Source organism: Leptodactylus fuscus, chromosome 1 (genome assembly GCF_031893055.1).
Source record: "Leptodactylus fuscus isolate aLepFus1 chromosome 1, aLepFus1.hap2, whole genome shotgun sequence".
NCBI classification, from domain to species: Eukaryota; Metazoa; Chordata; class Amphibia; order Anura; family Leptodactylidae; genus Leptodactylus; species Leptodactylus fuscus.
The window spans coordinates 313,156,127-313,173,016 of NC_134265.1; the positions used below are offsets into that span (position 1 = coordinate 313,156,127).

Below are 16,890 nucleotides of genomic sequence, written 5' to 3' on the forward strand. Positions count from 1 at the left end.
ATGCTGTCATGTTGATTTAAATTTGACCCAGTGAAACCATTGGGGTCTGTTGTGCTCACATAAGTACATTAAATTGGCTAAACATTTTTACAGAATTATTATGACAAAAAATATTTTTTTCCCAAATTTGCCCAAAAAAATCAGAAATGTGTAAATAAAGTTATCTTGAAATGATGGCGCGTGAATAAAGTTTACTTGTCATCAATAACCAATCTCAGCCAACTGTTATGATTGCAGCAATGTGATTGGTTGCTATTAGCAACCTGTACACTACTTCACTACGGTACCTGACACGATGACGCCACGTGACATTGTTGGTGATGACGTGTATTTTGAGCGCCCTCAGTGTTGTGGTGACACGTCATCAGTAGACAGCTGTCAGTGGTAGCGGCGTGCTGTCACTATGGCGAGCGGAGCAGGGCTGGCAGCCTTCAGTCAGACAGTATGGGAGCCGGTGCTGGCTAAGTCTCGGCGGGCCGTCGTGTTCATGGACGAGCCGTGTGCGGAGGTCTTGCACTGGTGCGGCGGGGCTGAGCTCTTCTTGGCTGCTGGAGCGCTTAATGTCAAGGAGTTCTCCAGCTTCGAGTCCGGGAGCCCCAGCCAGCCCAAAGCTGTGTTCGTGGTGAGCAGCCCATTGCGGGGCCGCTGCCTGGACGTGATCCGGGACGTGGTGAGCCAGAGCTCCTTCCAGTACTGCATAGTGGTGACTGCGGTGAGCCCGGGGGAGGCCGAGGGCAGGACTGTCTATGAGCAGCTGGAGGAGAAGCTGTGTGAGTGGATGGGGAACATGGGCTACACCGCTGAGGTGCTATGGGCCCCCATTCTGCTGGCCCCTATCAGTGCTGGTCTCCTGCTGGCCCCAGCTTTCCATGCCCTCTTCCCTCTCCTTCCTGGACAAGACCTCCAGGCCCTGAACCGCAGCCGCCCAGACAAGAAGAGGTTTCCTGGGCTGGGGGATGTCGACTTCCCATCTCTCCCTCAGGAGCTGCAGAATCATATCAAGACCCTGGTGTCTGGCCTCAATAACATTATGGAAGGCATTGGAATACGCGAGGAGTGCTTCTCTGTGGGGTACCTTAGCAGGATCATCGCGGGAGAACTGGCCAACTACCCCCTGGCAAAAAATCGCAGGAAGACTGCCCAGAGCAAGGCGTCACTGGTCTTCATAGACAGGACACTGGACATGACTGGTATGAGGACCTTCTTACAACATTATATACCAGAGACATAGCTTGAAGATCCCATGCCTGACTTTGCACCTAGGCCCATCACTTACAGATGACAATGCATACTGAAATGTGATGTCATCATGCTGTGCTGGTTCTGTATACACTTGGAATATACATAGTGAGAGCGCTCGGATGAGATAGGGTGGCTGTGCTACAAGCACCAGAGCCATCAGTCAGGGAGTGAACAGAAGTAGCAGAAGCAAGATGTCAGGGCAGTCCATATGTCAAATGATGGCTTCATGAGATATATTTTCCCTTAGTGTCAATTTGTCTGAGGGAAAATATCTTTAAGTTAAAAGTATTTTACAGAAAATCTCTTCAGGCTGGGGAAAAAAGTGATGTTTTTTTGCTGTGTTTTTTTCCCCACAGCATTTTTTAGCTGCAGCTTTCTTCATGCGACCTTATCCTTTAAGGCTGAGGCCCCACATTGCAGAAATGCAGCCTTTTTTGTTGCAGATTTTGCTGCGTTTTTTTTTAGCCAAACCTAGGAGTGGCTACAAAAGGAATGAGAAATATCTAAAAACTCTTATACTTCTACTATCTGTTCAATCCACTCCGGGCTTTGGCTCAAAAAAATGCAACAAAATCTGCAACAAAAAAAGTTGCGTTTCCGCAATGTGGGGCTTCAGCCTAAAAGCTTTTTATCGCCTACACTAAATTTACTTCTTTGCATGCTTCAGTGGGTGCTGTGCCACTGATACAGTTGCTGAGCAATTTGTACTATAATTTCAGTGCTTGTCTACTATCTGAGAAGCAGTCCGATGCTGGAGAAGACAGGGACCACCCACCTGACAATAGATCTTTGGCTGAACTGGAATCTGTAGGGTGGTGCTTATTGAAGGGAGCAAAGAGGGAGAAGTGGTGTACAGTCCTCCTTAAGGCATGCAATGGAATATGCCACAGTTTGTTTTTTTCACATTAGTTGTGAGAGAAAACCTTTGTGAAGTTTATATAAATACAACAACGACAAAAAAATCCTGGACCATATAGAAGATCATTGTCATATGTTAATCCCCTAAAAGTCCTTTAATAACTATATATTTTAGCTCAGTATTAATGTGACAAAACTGTTCACAACTGTGCTGACATTTTACATTTTTCTGCTATGTTACATTAGCACAACAGCATAAATGACGGCAGTGCTGACTATAATGGAGTCTATCAAGTAGACAAAATGTCTGCTAATGCTGTTCTGACCTGTCTGGCATTTTGATTGAATCTCCTAACAGAACCTCCAACCTGGATGAGAACACAGCCTAACATAAATACATAGAGGATATTACATAACAATCTGCTGTATTGACTCATTAATTGGTAAATAGCTACCATTAAAACACTTTTTTTTTTCTCGTTGACACGTAGGAATAGCCTTAAGAAAAAGGCTATTCTTCTACCTTTAGATGTCTTCTCCGCGCCGCTGTTCTGTAGAAATTTTTTAACGGTATGCAAATGAGTTTTCTCGCAGCACTGAGGGTGTCCCCAATGCTGCGAGGGAACTTTTCAGTGCCGCCTCCATCTTCTTCAGGAACAGCCTCTCTGTGCGTCTTCTTCCGGAGCTGGGTTCAAGCTTCTAGGCCTCGGGCAGAGCCAACTGCGCATGCCCACAGGACACAACAAAATGGCCACTTACTTACTGTGTAAGTGGCCGTGGGCATGCGCAGTCGGCTCTGCCCGAGGCCTACAAGTTTGACTGCCTGTGCCGGAAGAAGACGTGTGAAGAGGATGTTCCTCAAGAAAATGGAGGCGTCATTGGAGAGTTCTCTCACAGCATTGGGGACGCCCCCAGTGCTGCGAGAGAACTCATTTGCATACTGTTGAAAACCGGGATTTCTACGGAACGGTGGCGCGGAGAAGAATAACCTTTCTTAAGGCTATTCCAACGTGTCAACAAGAAAAAAATGTGTTTTAATGGTAGAATCCCTGTAAGCAAAAAATATACAAATGAAAAAAAAATACAACCCTGTGTCTGTTGTCAGTTTACTGTACACTGAGACCTGATGTATGGTGTTTTCCTTTCTCGCATGAAATACATTAGTAAGGGTGTACACTGGCTTTGTTATCATACGCAGTATGTGCCTTTTTCATGTACACCATATTTTATTTAATAAAGTTGTTAATGTCATGTGTTGGATTTGTCCTTTTGTCTCCGAACAAACTTTGGTTTGGATACAGAGCTAGCAGTACACTCAAACCCCTTAGGGTTGTGCACACGTAAACGCGCGGTGATTTTTGCACAACACACGTGTAAAGAATACACGTGTAAAAAATCAGACCATTGACTTCAATGACAAAAAAAAAACGTGCAAAAAAAAAAAAAGCGTGTTTTTTACACGTGTAAAAAAAAAAAAAAAAATCATCGAAGTCAATGGGAGTCTGATTTCTAAACGTGTATACTATGCAAAAATGAGCACGCGTTTACTCCGTGTGCACGGGCTCTTAGGCCCAGTTCACATCTGCACATGGGTTTCTGTTCAGAGTCCACTTGGTGACTTCTTCCCCCCCCCGAACAGAAACCTAATCCGCATTAAAAAGTGGTTACCTATGGAAACCCTTGGACCCCATAGATTATAATGGGGTCTGTGTGGTTTCCGCACAAAAAAACACAGAGAGGGGAACATAATGGCCCGAACGCAGATATGAATCTGGCCTGTCTGTTCCTGCGGTCCGGGCTCTGTGTACTAAGATCACCAGTGATCACAGAACACTATAGGCTCCTGACAGAAGAGGTAGAGATTGGTCATATGCTTGTATTTCACGCTATGACCTGCCACTGTATGAACTGAACCCATCAGTTCTCCTGACAGATCTGTATCAGTAAATACTTGTATTGCTCATAATATTATAATTCCAGAGCAGCTTTTCATATAACTTTATTATTATTATTATTATTATTATTATTATGATTGTTTATTTATTTATATAGCACCATTAATTCCATGGTGCTTTACATTTGGGTTACATCCAATACACAGAATATACAGGTAGATATAATATTAACAGTGACCGACTGGCACAGTGGAGTAGAGGGCCCTGCCCGCGAGGGCTTACAATCTATGAGGGAAGGGGGTAGAGACAGAAGGAGAGGGGGAGACTGTACAGATGGCAGTGCAGTGATAGTGTTATTGGAGGTTGGACATTGTACTATTACTCTTATTCTTTTAAGAAATTTGTGAATAAATTGACAATTTGGAATTGCCTTGTAGGTGTGTCTGTACACACTGACACCATAGCACCCAGGTGTCTATTTATTCATACATTTCTAGGAAGACCAGCAAAGAAATGGCACAACACGGAGTTATTATAAAGGATGACCCAGAATCATTTAGTCATAGGGAATACAACTGTTTTTTCAATTAGACGTATCCAGAAAGATTGAGCGAGTGCTGTTCGGATCAGCCGATCTGAACAGCACGCTCGCATAGAAATGAATGGACGTAGCCGGCACGCGGGGGGGTTAAGCAGCCGGCCGCCGTCAAAGCGGAAGTACCAGGTGCATCCATTCATTTCTATAGAGCGTGCTGTTCGGACCGGCTGATCCGAACAGTACTCGCTCATCTCTAATTACAAGTCCTGGCCTCACCACAGCTCTGCTGTCCTATACTATATATAATATGGAACAGTTAGGTTGTGGAATGAGGAAAGCTGATGAGTGGACCAGATTTTCTGATTCCTCTGTGTGAATGGGGCCTAAAGAAACTTGTAGACCCCCGGTATTCTGCATTACAACAGCTCCTTCTTAACTATTCGCAGTACTATGGAAACCTGGTATCTCACTACCATCTTAGGATCTGTTCCCGTCATGTTCGCTGTCTGGTTTGGAGATCGGCTTCTGGAGCCTTAGATGACATGATTATTTCACTGTAGTTCTACACTGGCATATGTCAGTCTCCCCCATTGTAGTGTTATAATAAACTATTCCATACAGGGGAAAAAAGAGTATGTTCTTGAATACTGACCTGATATGCATAATGGTACCCTGTGGATATGTTTGTCACATGACGTGGAAGCAAAAACCTGGTCTGCAAATGTTAGACGTTCTCGTGGGCAGAATTACTTGTGATCCCATTATAGTCAGTTCATCCGTCTCTTGTTGTCTGGACCTTGGTATCTTACATTGAAAGAAACTGGATGAAAATGAAGGTGTACGAGGATTAGAGGCCACATTACACGGCAACCACAATGATTCTAGTAATGAGTATTAGTGCTATTCTTTACATCACACTACACAGCGGAGGCCCAATTCCCAGTATACTTCCATCTGTATGAGTTCTGCATTTTATAGGCTTTGAGTGAACGGCTAATGTTAATTCTCACAGCTATATCTTAATGCATCAGCATGTATAAGTGCACAGTATCACACTGGCCACTACCCATATGGCCTGGCTCAGTGGTTAGCATTGTTGTCTTGCAACCATGAGGTCTTGGGTTTATCATATTGCTGCTATTTCGTGTTGACTGTAGCCTTGGCCATTTTGAGCTGGCTGTAATATGGCCAAATCTTGAAATTCTGGGTTCAGGTTTCACTGTTTTATGTCTGTAATATGAATGCTGAAATGTGGCCATATTGTGGCTGTGTAAAACCACAGTTATAGGCTAATAGTCTAAAAGAAATGCTTCTAAATATTGGAATATATATTTCTTATTCACGTTAACAGATTTTGCATTTATTTTTCCTGATAAAAGCTCTGTATGTTATTTTTACCTAGTGAACATTACAGTGCTGCATATAGTGACCTCTCATTTCCGTCTAAGATCAGTTGATTCACTTCTTTACTTTCTATTATTCTAGGAGCTGTTGGACATCATGGGGACAGTCTTGTGGAGAAAATCCTTTCAGTTCTTCCTTCTATTCCTGGACAGAATAATGATGTAATGATCAACATGGATGAACTCACAGACTTGCGAATTGATGCTGACAATGAGGGGATAATAGCACCAGGGTGCCTGTCACAGCCACAGTAAGTTACAATACTATACCGAGATGCTTTGGGAAGATTTATTTTAAATCTATTATCAGATAATGCCACGTTTTGTAAGGCAGTGCAATATGAAGAGAGGTCTGATTTTCCTATTAGCCAAAATGGGACGAAAAAAGATCATGCCATATGGCTAACTGAGGCCAACAATCTGATGTATTTGTGACATGAACTCTCCTCCGGACTCCTCCCTACTCTCTCACAAAGCAGGCTGTCAGTCAGTGAGTTAGGGCCAGTTCACACGGAGTTAACACGCTCGCATTCTGACACGTATACACTACACGTGTCAGAATGTGAGTGCTCAAAACAGATCCCATTCATAACGCGCGTAATTTTGCGCGTGTAATTTTGCAGCCGCAAAATTACGTGCGTTATACGCCGTTCGCGACCCATTGAAATGAATGGGATCTGTTTTGAGCGCTCACATAATGACACGTGTATACGTGCCAGAATGTGAGCGTGTTAATTCCGTGTGAACTCGCCCTTATGGTAAATCTGATGGGGCAAGGTGTCCATGTCCCAGCCTGCCTAGGTTCTCGCTCCACTCTACCTGCTGTCTAAATGGCAGGCAATGTGTTATCTTAAATCCTAGGCACATAGCTCTGATTTCCTCCTTTTCTACCTTCCCTTTCCTTTCTAGCTCTTCTTATAGTCCTTGTTAATCTTTTAATATGTTGTTTATGCTCTTTTTGTCATGCTATGATGTTCCCTTCAGGCGTATACCTTCTACTTGTAACTTCTTCAACACTAAATGAAGAATACAAAAGAAAAAAAAAAAAAAGCCCATATATGTCGTATGTCGTATTGTGTGTTGTATTCTTTGATAGTGTGCATCAGCTACAGATGGAGCAGAGTTCATCCAAACTTCTGCAATTGGTTGAACTGCTGCAGTGGGATATCCTATCGTAGAAGACAAAAAACAGTGAAGAGTAATAGAAAAATGTTTTTCTTTGTTGTCATCTTTTTTTATTTATTTTAAGTATGTCTTTGTAGAATGAGGGAAATACACACAAACACGGGGAGAACATACAAACTCCTTGTAGATGTTGCTCCTGGGGGGATTTGGAACCCTGGACTCAAGCGCTGCAAGGCTACAGTGCTAACCACTGAGCCACCATGTTGCCCCATGTTTTGTTGTCTTCTGTGACAAGGTATTGCACTGTATCAGGTTTACCAAATTGAGAACAAAAAATGGTATGCATTCAGCCCCTAGCTGGGTAGAACGACAATATCAAAATTGTAGGAAAAATCGTAAACTTACAGTTCCCAGATTGCGGTGTTTTCATAAAGAGTCCTCTTGGATGCACAGATAGAAGGCTCCCTCCGGCTGGAGCCGTAGCAATAGCTTTTTCAGCAATACTTTACGATCTTATTAGATCGGGTGTCAATCAGGGATTCTTAACAGAAAGAGAGGCAGAATATCTTCATGTACAGTACCCGACTACTCCTATCTTTCATGGACTGCCTAAAATCCACAAAAATGTTTTTCCCCCACCTCTAAGACCCATTATAGCGGGGATAGGGTCCCTTAACGAACCAATATGCTCCTGGATCGATGACATATTACAACCACTAGCCACCAGGGTACCAGGATTTATCAGGGATACAAAAGACCTTCTAGACATATTTCAACACTTCAAATGGCAACCACAATACCAATGGCTCACATGCGATGTAGTCTCACTATACTCCAGCATACCTCACGCTATAGCTCTTGATGCATTATCTCATAACTTGTATAACCATTCGCAATACACTGAAGATTTTATCGAATATGTTCTGGAGGTTACACAATATCTCTTAACTCATAACTACTTCATGTTCGACAATATATTTTATCTTCAGACATGCGGGGTTCCCATGGGGGTGAAATTTTCCCCTTCGCTGGCCAATATAACCATGGCCTGGTGGGAAGAACATACCATCTTCACTCCCAATAATCCTTTTTTGGATAATATTGTTTTCTATGCAAGATATATTGATGACATGCTGCTGGTGTGGTCAGGGGAAGAGAAGACAGCTACCGCCTTCACTGACCACATCAGCAGCAATAATCACAATCTCAAGTTTACATCACAACTGAGTCCTGTCACAGTGGATTTCCTGGATATCACACTCACTGGCAACAATGTGAAGGGAATGGTGGAAACCAAATTATACCGTAAACCTCAAAGCGGCAACACTACTTTACATGCTAAAAGCTACCACCCCCAACACACGATAAAATCTGTCCCAGTTGGCGAGCTTACCAGGGCTAAAAGAATTTGCTCCCAAGAAGATGATTACAAAGCAACGTGATCACAAAAAGACTTTATGCCAGGGGGTATTCAAAATGGCATTTAGATCGTGCCAAAAATAGGGTTACATCTAAAACGAGAACAGATCTTCTCAGTCATATACCCAGAACCTCACAGGATAATACTGCAATATATTTTTCCACTCCATACAGCCTTGATTATAAAAACATTGTAAAAATCATCAACAATAATCTAGCCATCTTGAAACAGGATGAAGTTCTGGGTCACATTCTTAAAGATGGCTGCAGATACGTGGCCAGAAGGGGAAAAACCCTCGGCAATAGGTTGTCACCTAGTCTTTTTTTGAGTAGAGCAAAAGGTGTCACAACATCCTCCCTAAACAAAGGTTTTTTCAGATGTGGGGGGAACAGATATACTGTTAGTAAACATGTACATAAAACTAACTCTTTCACTGATTCTTCACAGAATAATAGATATTTTATCAACACACATTTAAACTGTGATTCAGACCATGTCATTTACACTATTATCTGTGATGCTTGTAAACTACAATATGTGGGTTGTACATCTCGCCTCCTGAAATCCAGAATAGCAGAGCATATTAGAGGTAGTACCAACATAAATATGCTCAATAAGTCAGCAGCATCTAGACATTTTTGTGAAATGCATAGAGGCAATGTTGGTAATTTCCGCTTCCACGCCATAGAAGCTGTTGCCAGACCACAACGTGGTGGCAACTGGCAGCATAAACTTTACAGAAGAGAGGCTTACTGGATACATGCTCTAAATACTAGGCACCCATCAGGAATGAATAAGAGGACGGATTTATCTTATTTTTAAAGATGGTTTTTGTAACACATTTTTTCAACTCATTGTAATGTTATCCAAACTATGAATGAGGGTTTTTCACCTAATCGAACTATAAACACAGTAGACTATTATGTTGCAATATGTGACTGCCTGGCATTTCAATGGTGGATATATATATTTTTTGCAGAAATACCCATAGGGGATAGGCAATCCTCTGATTGGTCACTTTAATCCCATATACACTATTGATAAAGGTAGGCGTCTCTATGATTGGCTACACAACATCATGTGATCTCCAGGAAAGTAACTTGGCAGCCTCCCATAATAAAATCCATAGGAAATAGGCACCCAGGTGATTGGCTACAGACATCTTCATATGTATTATAGAGAAAAGTAGGCTATTCCGTGATTGGCCATAGACATCCCTATAGAGATCATAGAGACAAGTAGGCTACTCTCTGATTGGCTCTATAACAGACACGTGACCTATCTCAACACTGTATTAAACAGGTTCTCTTTCAGGTCCGATAGATATGATTAACATTCTCAGTCACAGTGGGAGTATCTTCCTCATGTCACTCAAATAGTAGCCAGCCTCCTCATTGGCTGACAGTACCCATATACAACATAATGGGATGAATAGATTTATACACGAGAATTTTCACAGCCTGGCAGCCTTCCATAATAAAACTCATAGGGAATAGGCACCTCTGTGATTGGCTACAGACATTCCATATACATATAATGGAGAAAAGTAGGCTACTCTGTGATAGGCTATTTGACAATCACGTGACCTACTTTAGCACTGGACTGAATGAGTTCTCCTTCAGGTCCGATAGATATGTTCACTATTTTTAGCCTTAGTAGGAGTGTCCTTCCCATGTCACTCAAATAGTAGGCAGCCTTTTCATTGGCTGCAAGGTTTCATATGCATTACAGTGAGAAGAATAGGTCCACACAAAATAGGTTACACAAACACACTGTGTTAAGACCTCCTGTCTTCCTTCAGGTCCACTGCAATATGTAATAGGGGCGGAGCCTGCATTGGTCCGTCTCTTTTGATTGGTGCAAAGTTTTCCAAAAGTATATGATGATTTCCTCGTACTATTTTTGATTGTATATCTGCCTATTTCATAGATCATCCAACAAACACTAATAAAAATAGTTTATTTAACATCCAATTATTACATTAACATAATCTCAGATATCTTAGGAGCCAACACGATTAAACATGGTTTAATATAAAGTTTCTTTATTGCTCTAAAATAATACTTTTTATTGTCAACATATTTTTATTACTTCACACTCTTTAATATTGCCCTCTTTTTGAAGATATACGTGATGGTATAAAATGCTTTGACTTCTCTCTGTTACAGCGGTACACAAAATATATGTTCACACGTAGCGATTATTGTCTCCAGTGACATCTGTATTTTGGAAAAATGAAGAAAAATGTTAAACTAATAGTTAACATGGAAATGCTAGTATATATTTTATCTTTATTTATTTAGCATTCATCTTACGTGTAATGGTGACTACTTCCGCTGTGATGCAGTAGGGAGGTACTTCCTTGTTTTTAACCCTTTTGTACATATGCATATGTTTGTTTTTTTAGTATATAAGTCTGTATCATGAGGTTACGAACATGCCATGATTAAGGTGCCACGGCACTGAAACGTGTTGGCGTTTAGACAGTACCACCTCTGCACATGGACTATAATACTTCAATATGTCCGAATTTTTAATGAAAAAATAAAAGTGAAGTTTTAATTTACTACTTTCCACGTGAGTTCTGGGTGCTGGATCTTCCATTTCCTTTTCTGCTACCAAATTGAGAAGTTTGAGTTAACTCTTCTGCACCTGTAGATGAGACTTTTTAAGGCACGAGCCAGATACATCCAATTTTGTCAGGTTTTCTAAAACGTACATCATAAAACTGATGAGAGTTTTATACCAGAAATCTGCACCAGTCCCTGACCTGGCATGAGTTTGAGTTCAGGCACACAGGACCTCCTGCCATACTAAAGAATTATTGGAACCTTTTGATAATTTTTGTGCCATTAGCACCAGCAGGGAGATGGATTAAGACTGGCATAAGAAAGGTATTACATTCCCCCCAATGTCTTTTGTACCGTTTTGGCATTTAAGAGAGCAGCTAATACTATCTCCATAGCATTTTGTCTTTACATGGGTTACCATAGTTACATAGTTGATGAGGTTGGATAAAGACATGAGTCCATCAAGTCCAACCTATAACCGTACAATCCCTACAGTGCTGATCCAGGGGAAGGCAAAAACAACCCCATGAGGCTCATGCCAATTGACCAATCTGCTTTATCAGTATATCAATGCCACTCTCAGTAGGCTTCAGAGTCGCACTGAGCACTTTACTACTTGAGTGGTGAAAAACAATACAAAGTACACTGTAGTTAATTCTGCCATACGCTGTATGGGGATAGATACTGGTGTACCATTTGCATGTTGCTTTAGTACTAATCTACCTCATTGTCCTTTCCAGTATTTGGGGTTAGATGTCCATACACTGTCCACCAATAAGTATTTGGACACCTGTGGTAGAATAGAAAAACATTTCTTCATATACAATAGTTGGTAGACCCCAGCAGATGCTTCCTTACAGATGGGATTGATCTATACAATACTCCCGGATGCCTGGTGACACTCCTGGTGTATGTGAGCCATCGGTTGGGTGCGGTTTCTCTGGCCAGCACTCGTCGGTCTCTATCTCCCAGTTTCGGCGGTCTGCCAACTCGGGGCACATTCCGACAATCACCGTCGAAATCGGACAACTCTGCAGTTTGTGGTATCTTGCATGCGACTAATGTCAATGCTGTTTCCTAGTTAACGGCAGAAGGCGTGACGTACATCATGACCGCAGATATGTTCATTTGCATGGGTGTCCAAATACTTATTGGTAGACAGTGTAGAAGTGTCAGTTTTATTTACACTTCATGTCATCCTGGACATTCCTAGAACAATCTCTTTTTCTATGTTTATCTGGTATTTTGAGCTGTCATGCACCTTACTTAGCATTCTTTAGGATACAGTATATCTTAGGTGACATGACTGCAACTAAAAATCCTTGTTGTGCAATATACAGGTGACCTGTACATTGCAGAGACAGGAAGGAAGTCCCATTATATATATATATAATATATATATATATATATATATATATATATATATATATATATATATATATATATATATTTGCAAATCCATGGTACTCCTGCTTTTTGAATGAGTGCTAAATAAAAAAAAAAATTCTAATTTGAATAAGTGGTTTTTGATCAGACAAAAAAATGTCATTTGTTGAGAAAAACATGACAACTATTTCTGTTTCTGAACTAATCTATTTTCTGATTTAACTGGTATCTAAAGATCAGCCATACTATACTATGGAATATAAAGCAGACAGGCGTTGACCTCTACCGCCATACGCTGTTCATTCAAGGCCTCCATACTCAAACCTGACAGTCATTGGATCCCAAAGAGACCTCCTAACATCTAGGTCAGAATGGCGAGTGATGGTGAGCAGTTCATTGAAGCTTCTCTCAGTGAATTATGAGCCCCCTGTCAAAGTATATGAACTGGGAAAGATGTCTTTGAGTGCATTGAAGAGTCATGTGTTGCAGTCAACAATCTCTTACAAACGTACCGTATATACTCGAGTATAAGCTGACCCGAATATAAGCCGAGGCCCCTAATTTTACCACAAAAAAACAGGGAAAAGTTATTGACTCGAGTATAAGCCTAGGGGGGGAAATGCAGCAGCTACTGGAACATTTCAAAAATTAAAATGGTTGATGTTTTTGGGTGCAGTAGTTGCTGGGTGCTGGGAAAGGCGAGGGGGTGTTTTGTTTGCCTGTCTGCCGCTTCCCTGAGCTTGAGGACTGTTTTTTTTCTTCCTCCACTTGGAATTCAGCCTGGCTGAATATAGGGTATCTGCAGTGCCCCTATTAACCCCTTCCTGACGGAACAGGAGCACTGCAGATACCCTATATTCAGTAGACCGGGCACTTTCAGACACAGGGATACCTAATGTGTTTGTGTTTCACAGTAATTTTCTACTTCTATATGTATTCTAGGGAAAGTGAGAGTGATTTAGAACTTTTATTTTTTTTAAATCTTCTTTTCTTTTTTTGCACTATTTAATGGGAGATTCTATATATTGATATTGTGGCTGGTCATAGACCCCCCCCCCTCCTAAAAAAAAAATAAAAATAATAAATAATTATTTTTTTTATTTATTTTTTTGCTGACTCGAGTATAAGCCGAGGTGGGCTTTTTCAGCACAAAGTCTGGGCTGAAAAATCCGGCTTATACTCGAGTATATACGGTAATCTCCGAGAGCCTTTTTATACGGCATAGGAGGAAGCACTTTTACACCTTCTGGTGGCAAGAACCATTATCTAATAAGACCACACCTTTAAACATTTACCTATCTCCCTGAGACATAACCGGAGTCCGAATTATGCAAATTAGTCTAACATTTCTCTCTTGGCGTGTTATATATTTTTTTGTCTTTGAGAGTATCTTAAATCCTTACAACATCAACATTTCTACTCTGCAAAGACAAGAACCCTTATGGTCCAGGATCCTGTTCTTTAAAGAGGACCTTTCACCGATTTGGGCACAGGCAGTTCTATATACTGCTGGAAAGCTGACAGTGCGCTGAATTCAGCGCACTGTCGGCTTTCCCGATCTGTGCCCCGGGTAAAGCGCTATGGGTCCCGGTACCGTAGTGCTTTAGAGTCAGAAGGGCATTTCTGACACTTAGCCAGGAACGTCCTTCTGCCCAGCAGCACCTATCACGCTGTACAGTGTGAGCGGGGAGGAACGCCCCCTCCCTTTCCTGATAATACTCATCTATGGACGAGCTGTGTGAGCAGAGGGGAGGGGGTGTTCCTCCCCGCTCCACAGTACAGCACGATAGGTGCCGCGAGGCAGAAGGGCGTCCCTGGCTAAGTGTCAGAAACGCCCTTCTGACACTAATGCGCCATGGTACCGGGACCAATAGCGCTTTACCCGGGGCACAGATCGGGAAAGCCGACAGTGCGCTGAATTCAGTGCACTGTCGGCTTTCCAGCAGTATATAAAACTGCATGTGCCCGATCTGATGAAAGGTCCTCTTTAATCTTGTCATGTAAGATATTTAGGGAAGAAAATTATCTGGAAAGACTTTCATCCATAGTTGTATGATTTTATTTTATGTTGTCTGACCCAAATAAAAAATTCATTATTTTGATATTATCTTTTAGAATTTGTCTCAAGATATGTAGGTTATTGGCCTTCTCATCTGTGTAGCTATACTCCCACATCTGCACTTCATGGTCGCCATGAGGTTCTTTTGATGGATTGCAGAAATTTGTTTATGCCAAACATACATATTTATTCCAAAAAGTTTGTAATTCTTGCAGCCCACGGAGCGTCTTTCTGTTTTGTGACTAATCCATGTGGTTATTGTCATCCTTGAGAAGCTTATGTCTTCTTCAAGAGAATATTATACAAAATGGGCTTAAGGCAATGTCACTGAATCCTAGAAAACCAAACAAGACCTATTAGAGAAACCCCAAAGCTAAAATAAAGGAAAACAACTTTTTTTGTAATTTGAAATATTAAAGGGATTGTCTAATTTTGACAGTTCATGTCACGTGTCCCCCAAAATAAAATGATCAATGTTTCACTAAAACTTCATGCACACGTCCAAGTATGCCATTTGAGGGGGCATCCAATGGTCTGTTCTACTGATAATAGTGTTTCACACAGTACTGTCAGCAGAGGTGTCATGTGGTTCTGACCGTGAAAAGCTCTCGGTAATAGCACTGATAGCTCTTCCTCTGGGGCACATAATGGGAAAGCCGATAGTGCGCTGAATTCAGCACACTGTCTGCTTTCTAGCGTTATATAAAACCGCATGTGCCCAAGGACATGAAAGGTCCTCTTTAAAGGCGTTGTCCAAAATAACTTGAAATCCCTACACTAGTCTAAACACCCTCCCCCTCCTACTTTCTAAATAACATTACTAATCAAAAATGTATATTTACTCATATTTACCCACATTTTCTGATTATCAGATGATGATCTGTTCCCCTATTTCCGGAAACGGATCGTCACTTCTACTCATTCCCCCCACAATCCACTTCATTATACTTATCATCCAGGCTTCTTCTGGCAAGACGGCTCCTCCCTCTGTAATGATTCTGTAGGTTGCACAATGTTCTCCTCTTCTCCAAGCAGTGTACGCAATGCTTCTGGTAATTCGCCTCTACTGCGCATCCACGCATGCGTAGTAGAGGTGGATTATCGCTGCTGAGGAGTAGTACAGGAGGAGCCGTTTCGTGGGAAGAAGCATGGAAGGTAAGTATATAATATGGGCAGGGGTTGGGCTGTGTAGGTAGGGAAGGGCGAGATAGCTAGAGAGACATGGAGTTGGTGCATTGAAGGGGGTAGTGAGGAAGGATGGGGGAATAAGGTGAGCGGAGTTAGTGAGGAAGTTACATAGCAGGAAGCTGAACCATTTAAACAAATGCAGGAGATACCAGGAGCTTCCAGAGACACCCAGAAATCGCTCAAAACACGCTAAAAGGTATATGAGTGCATTTATTAACCCACTAGCTGGTACCCGCGACTTCTTCTGCAGTGATTGTAGAAGTGGGTATATACAGGCGCGGGTAAGGTTTTTGTACTGTGTATAAGGTATGGGATATGAAATGTAACTTTGTATCTTGTTTTTGTAATTCAGAGAATAACTGAGACTTTTGTGTTGAAGTTAATTTGTATTTCAGCTGCTATACGGTGTTGTTATGAACTGTACATAGTGACTTTGGGACAGAGGTATTTGAAGTTAATATATCTCGATATACGACATTGTATGCTTTGTTGTTTTCTGCCAGTAGTGTGTTGACATTTTTTTGTTTGTAAAAGTTGCCATATTCTGACAGCAGTCACTTTTTTATTTGTCTGTGTCGGGGGATGTGTTTTTTTGCGGGGCCGGGTGTAGTTTGTAGTTGTTGCATTTTCGGGAAATGCTATTGGTTTGATCACTTTTGATTGATATTTGTATGATAATGACAATAGTGAAAAAAAACGGCGGTTTTGGACTTTTCAGTATGTTTCCCGCTACGGCGTTAAGTGTCCAGACAAAATATTTGTATAACTTTGTAGAGCGGGCGATTTCGGACACAGGGATACCTACCATGTATCTGTTTCACAGTATTTAACTACTTTTATATGTGTTCTAGGGAAAGGAGGGTGATTTGAATTTGTAATACTTTTTATTTTGTATTTTATTTTATTTTTCCTTTTTTTTGTTTTTGTTTTTGCATTTATTTGACCGCCTAGGGGTATTGACATGGGTGGGCGGTGTCGCGGATTGTCAGAGCAGTGGGGGTCGGCAAACATGGCTGCTCCGGAGCGTTAAAGAGAGCCTCCTGGAGTATCGTTAAGGTGAGTGGCAAAGTGGTAAAGTATATGTATATGTGATTGTGTGGGGTTAGGGGCTAGGCTGTAGAGGGCAATAGGAATTTTGTGGCTTGCTATGGTCCAAAGTGTGTGAGATTGCAGAAATGGTGGTGTGAGTTTGGGTTTTGTGGGGGT

General features: G+C 41.6%; 2 protein-coding genes across 2 annotated transcripts in view; both read left to right on the top strand.

Annotated features, from left to right (window-relative positions):
- LNX1 (ligand of numb-protein X 1) overlaps positions 1 to 16,890 on the top strand; it is a 303,671-nt gene that overhangs the window by 222,393 nt on the left and 64,388 nt on the right. The gene's annotated exons all lie outside the window — the stretch shown is intronic.
- Positions 360 to 16,890, top strand: part of SCFD2 (sec1 family domain containing 2) — a 378,807-nt gene continuing 362,276 nt past the window's right edge. The window contains exons 1-2 of the mRNA XM_075259676.1: positions 360 to 1,190; positions 6,019 to 6,187. Coding sequence (XP_075115777.1) covers positions 404 to 1,190; positions 6,019 to 6,187 — 956 coding nt within the window. The 5' untranslated portion in view covers positions 360 to 403. The remainder of the gene's footprint in view (positions 1,191 to 6,018; positions 6,188 to 16,890) is intronic.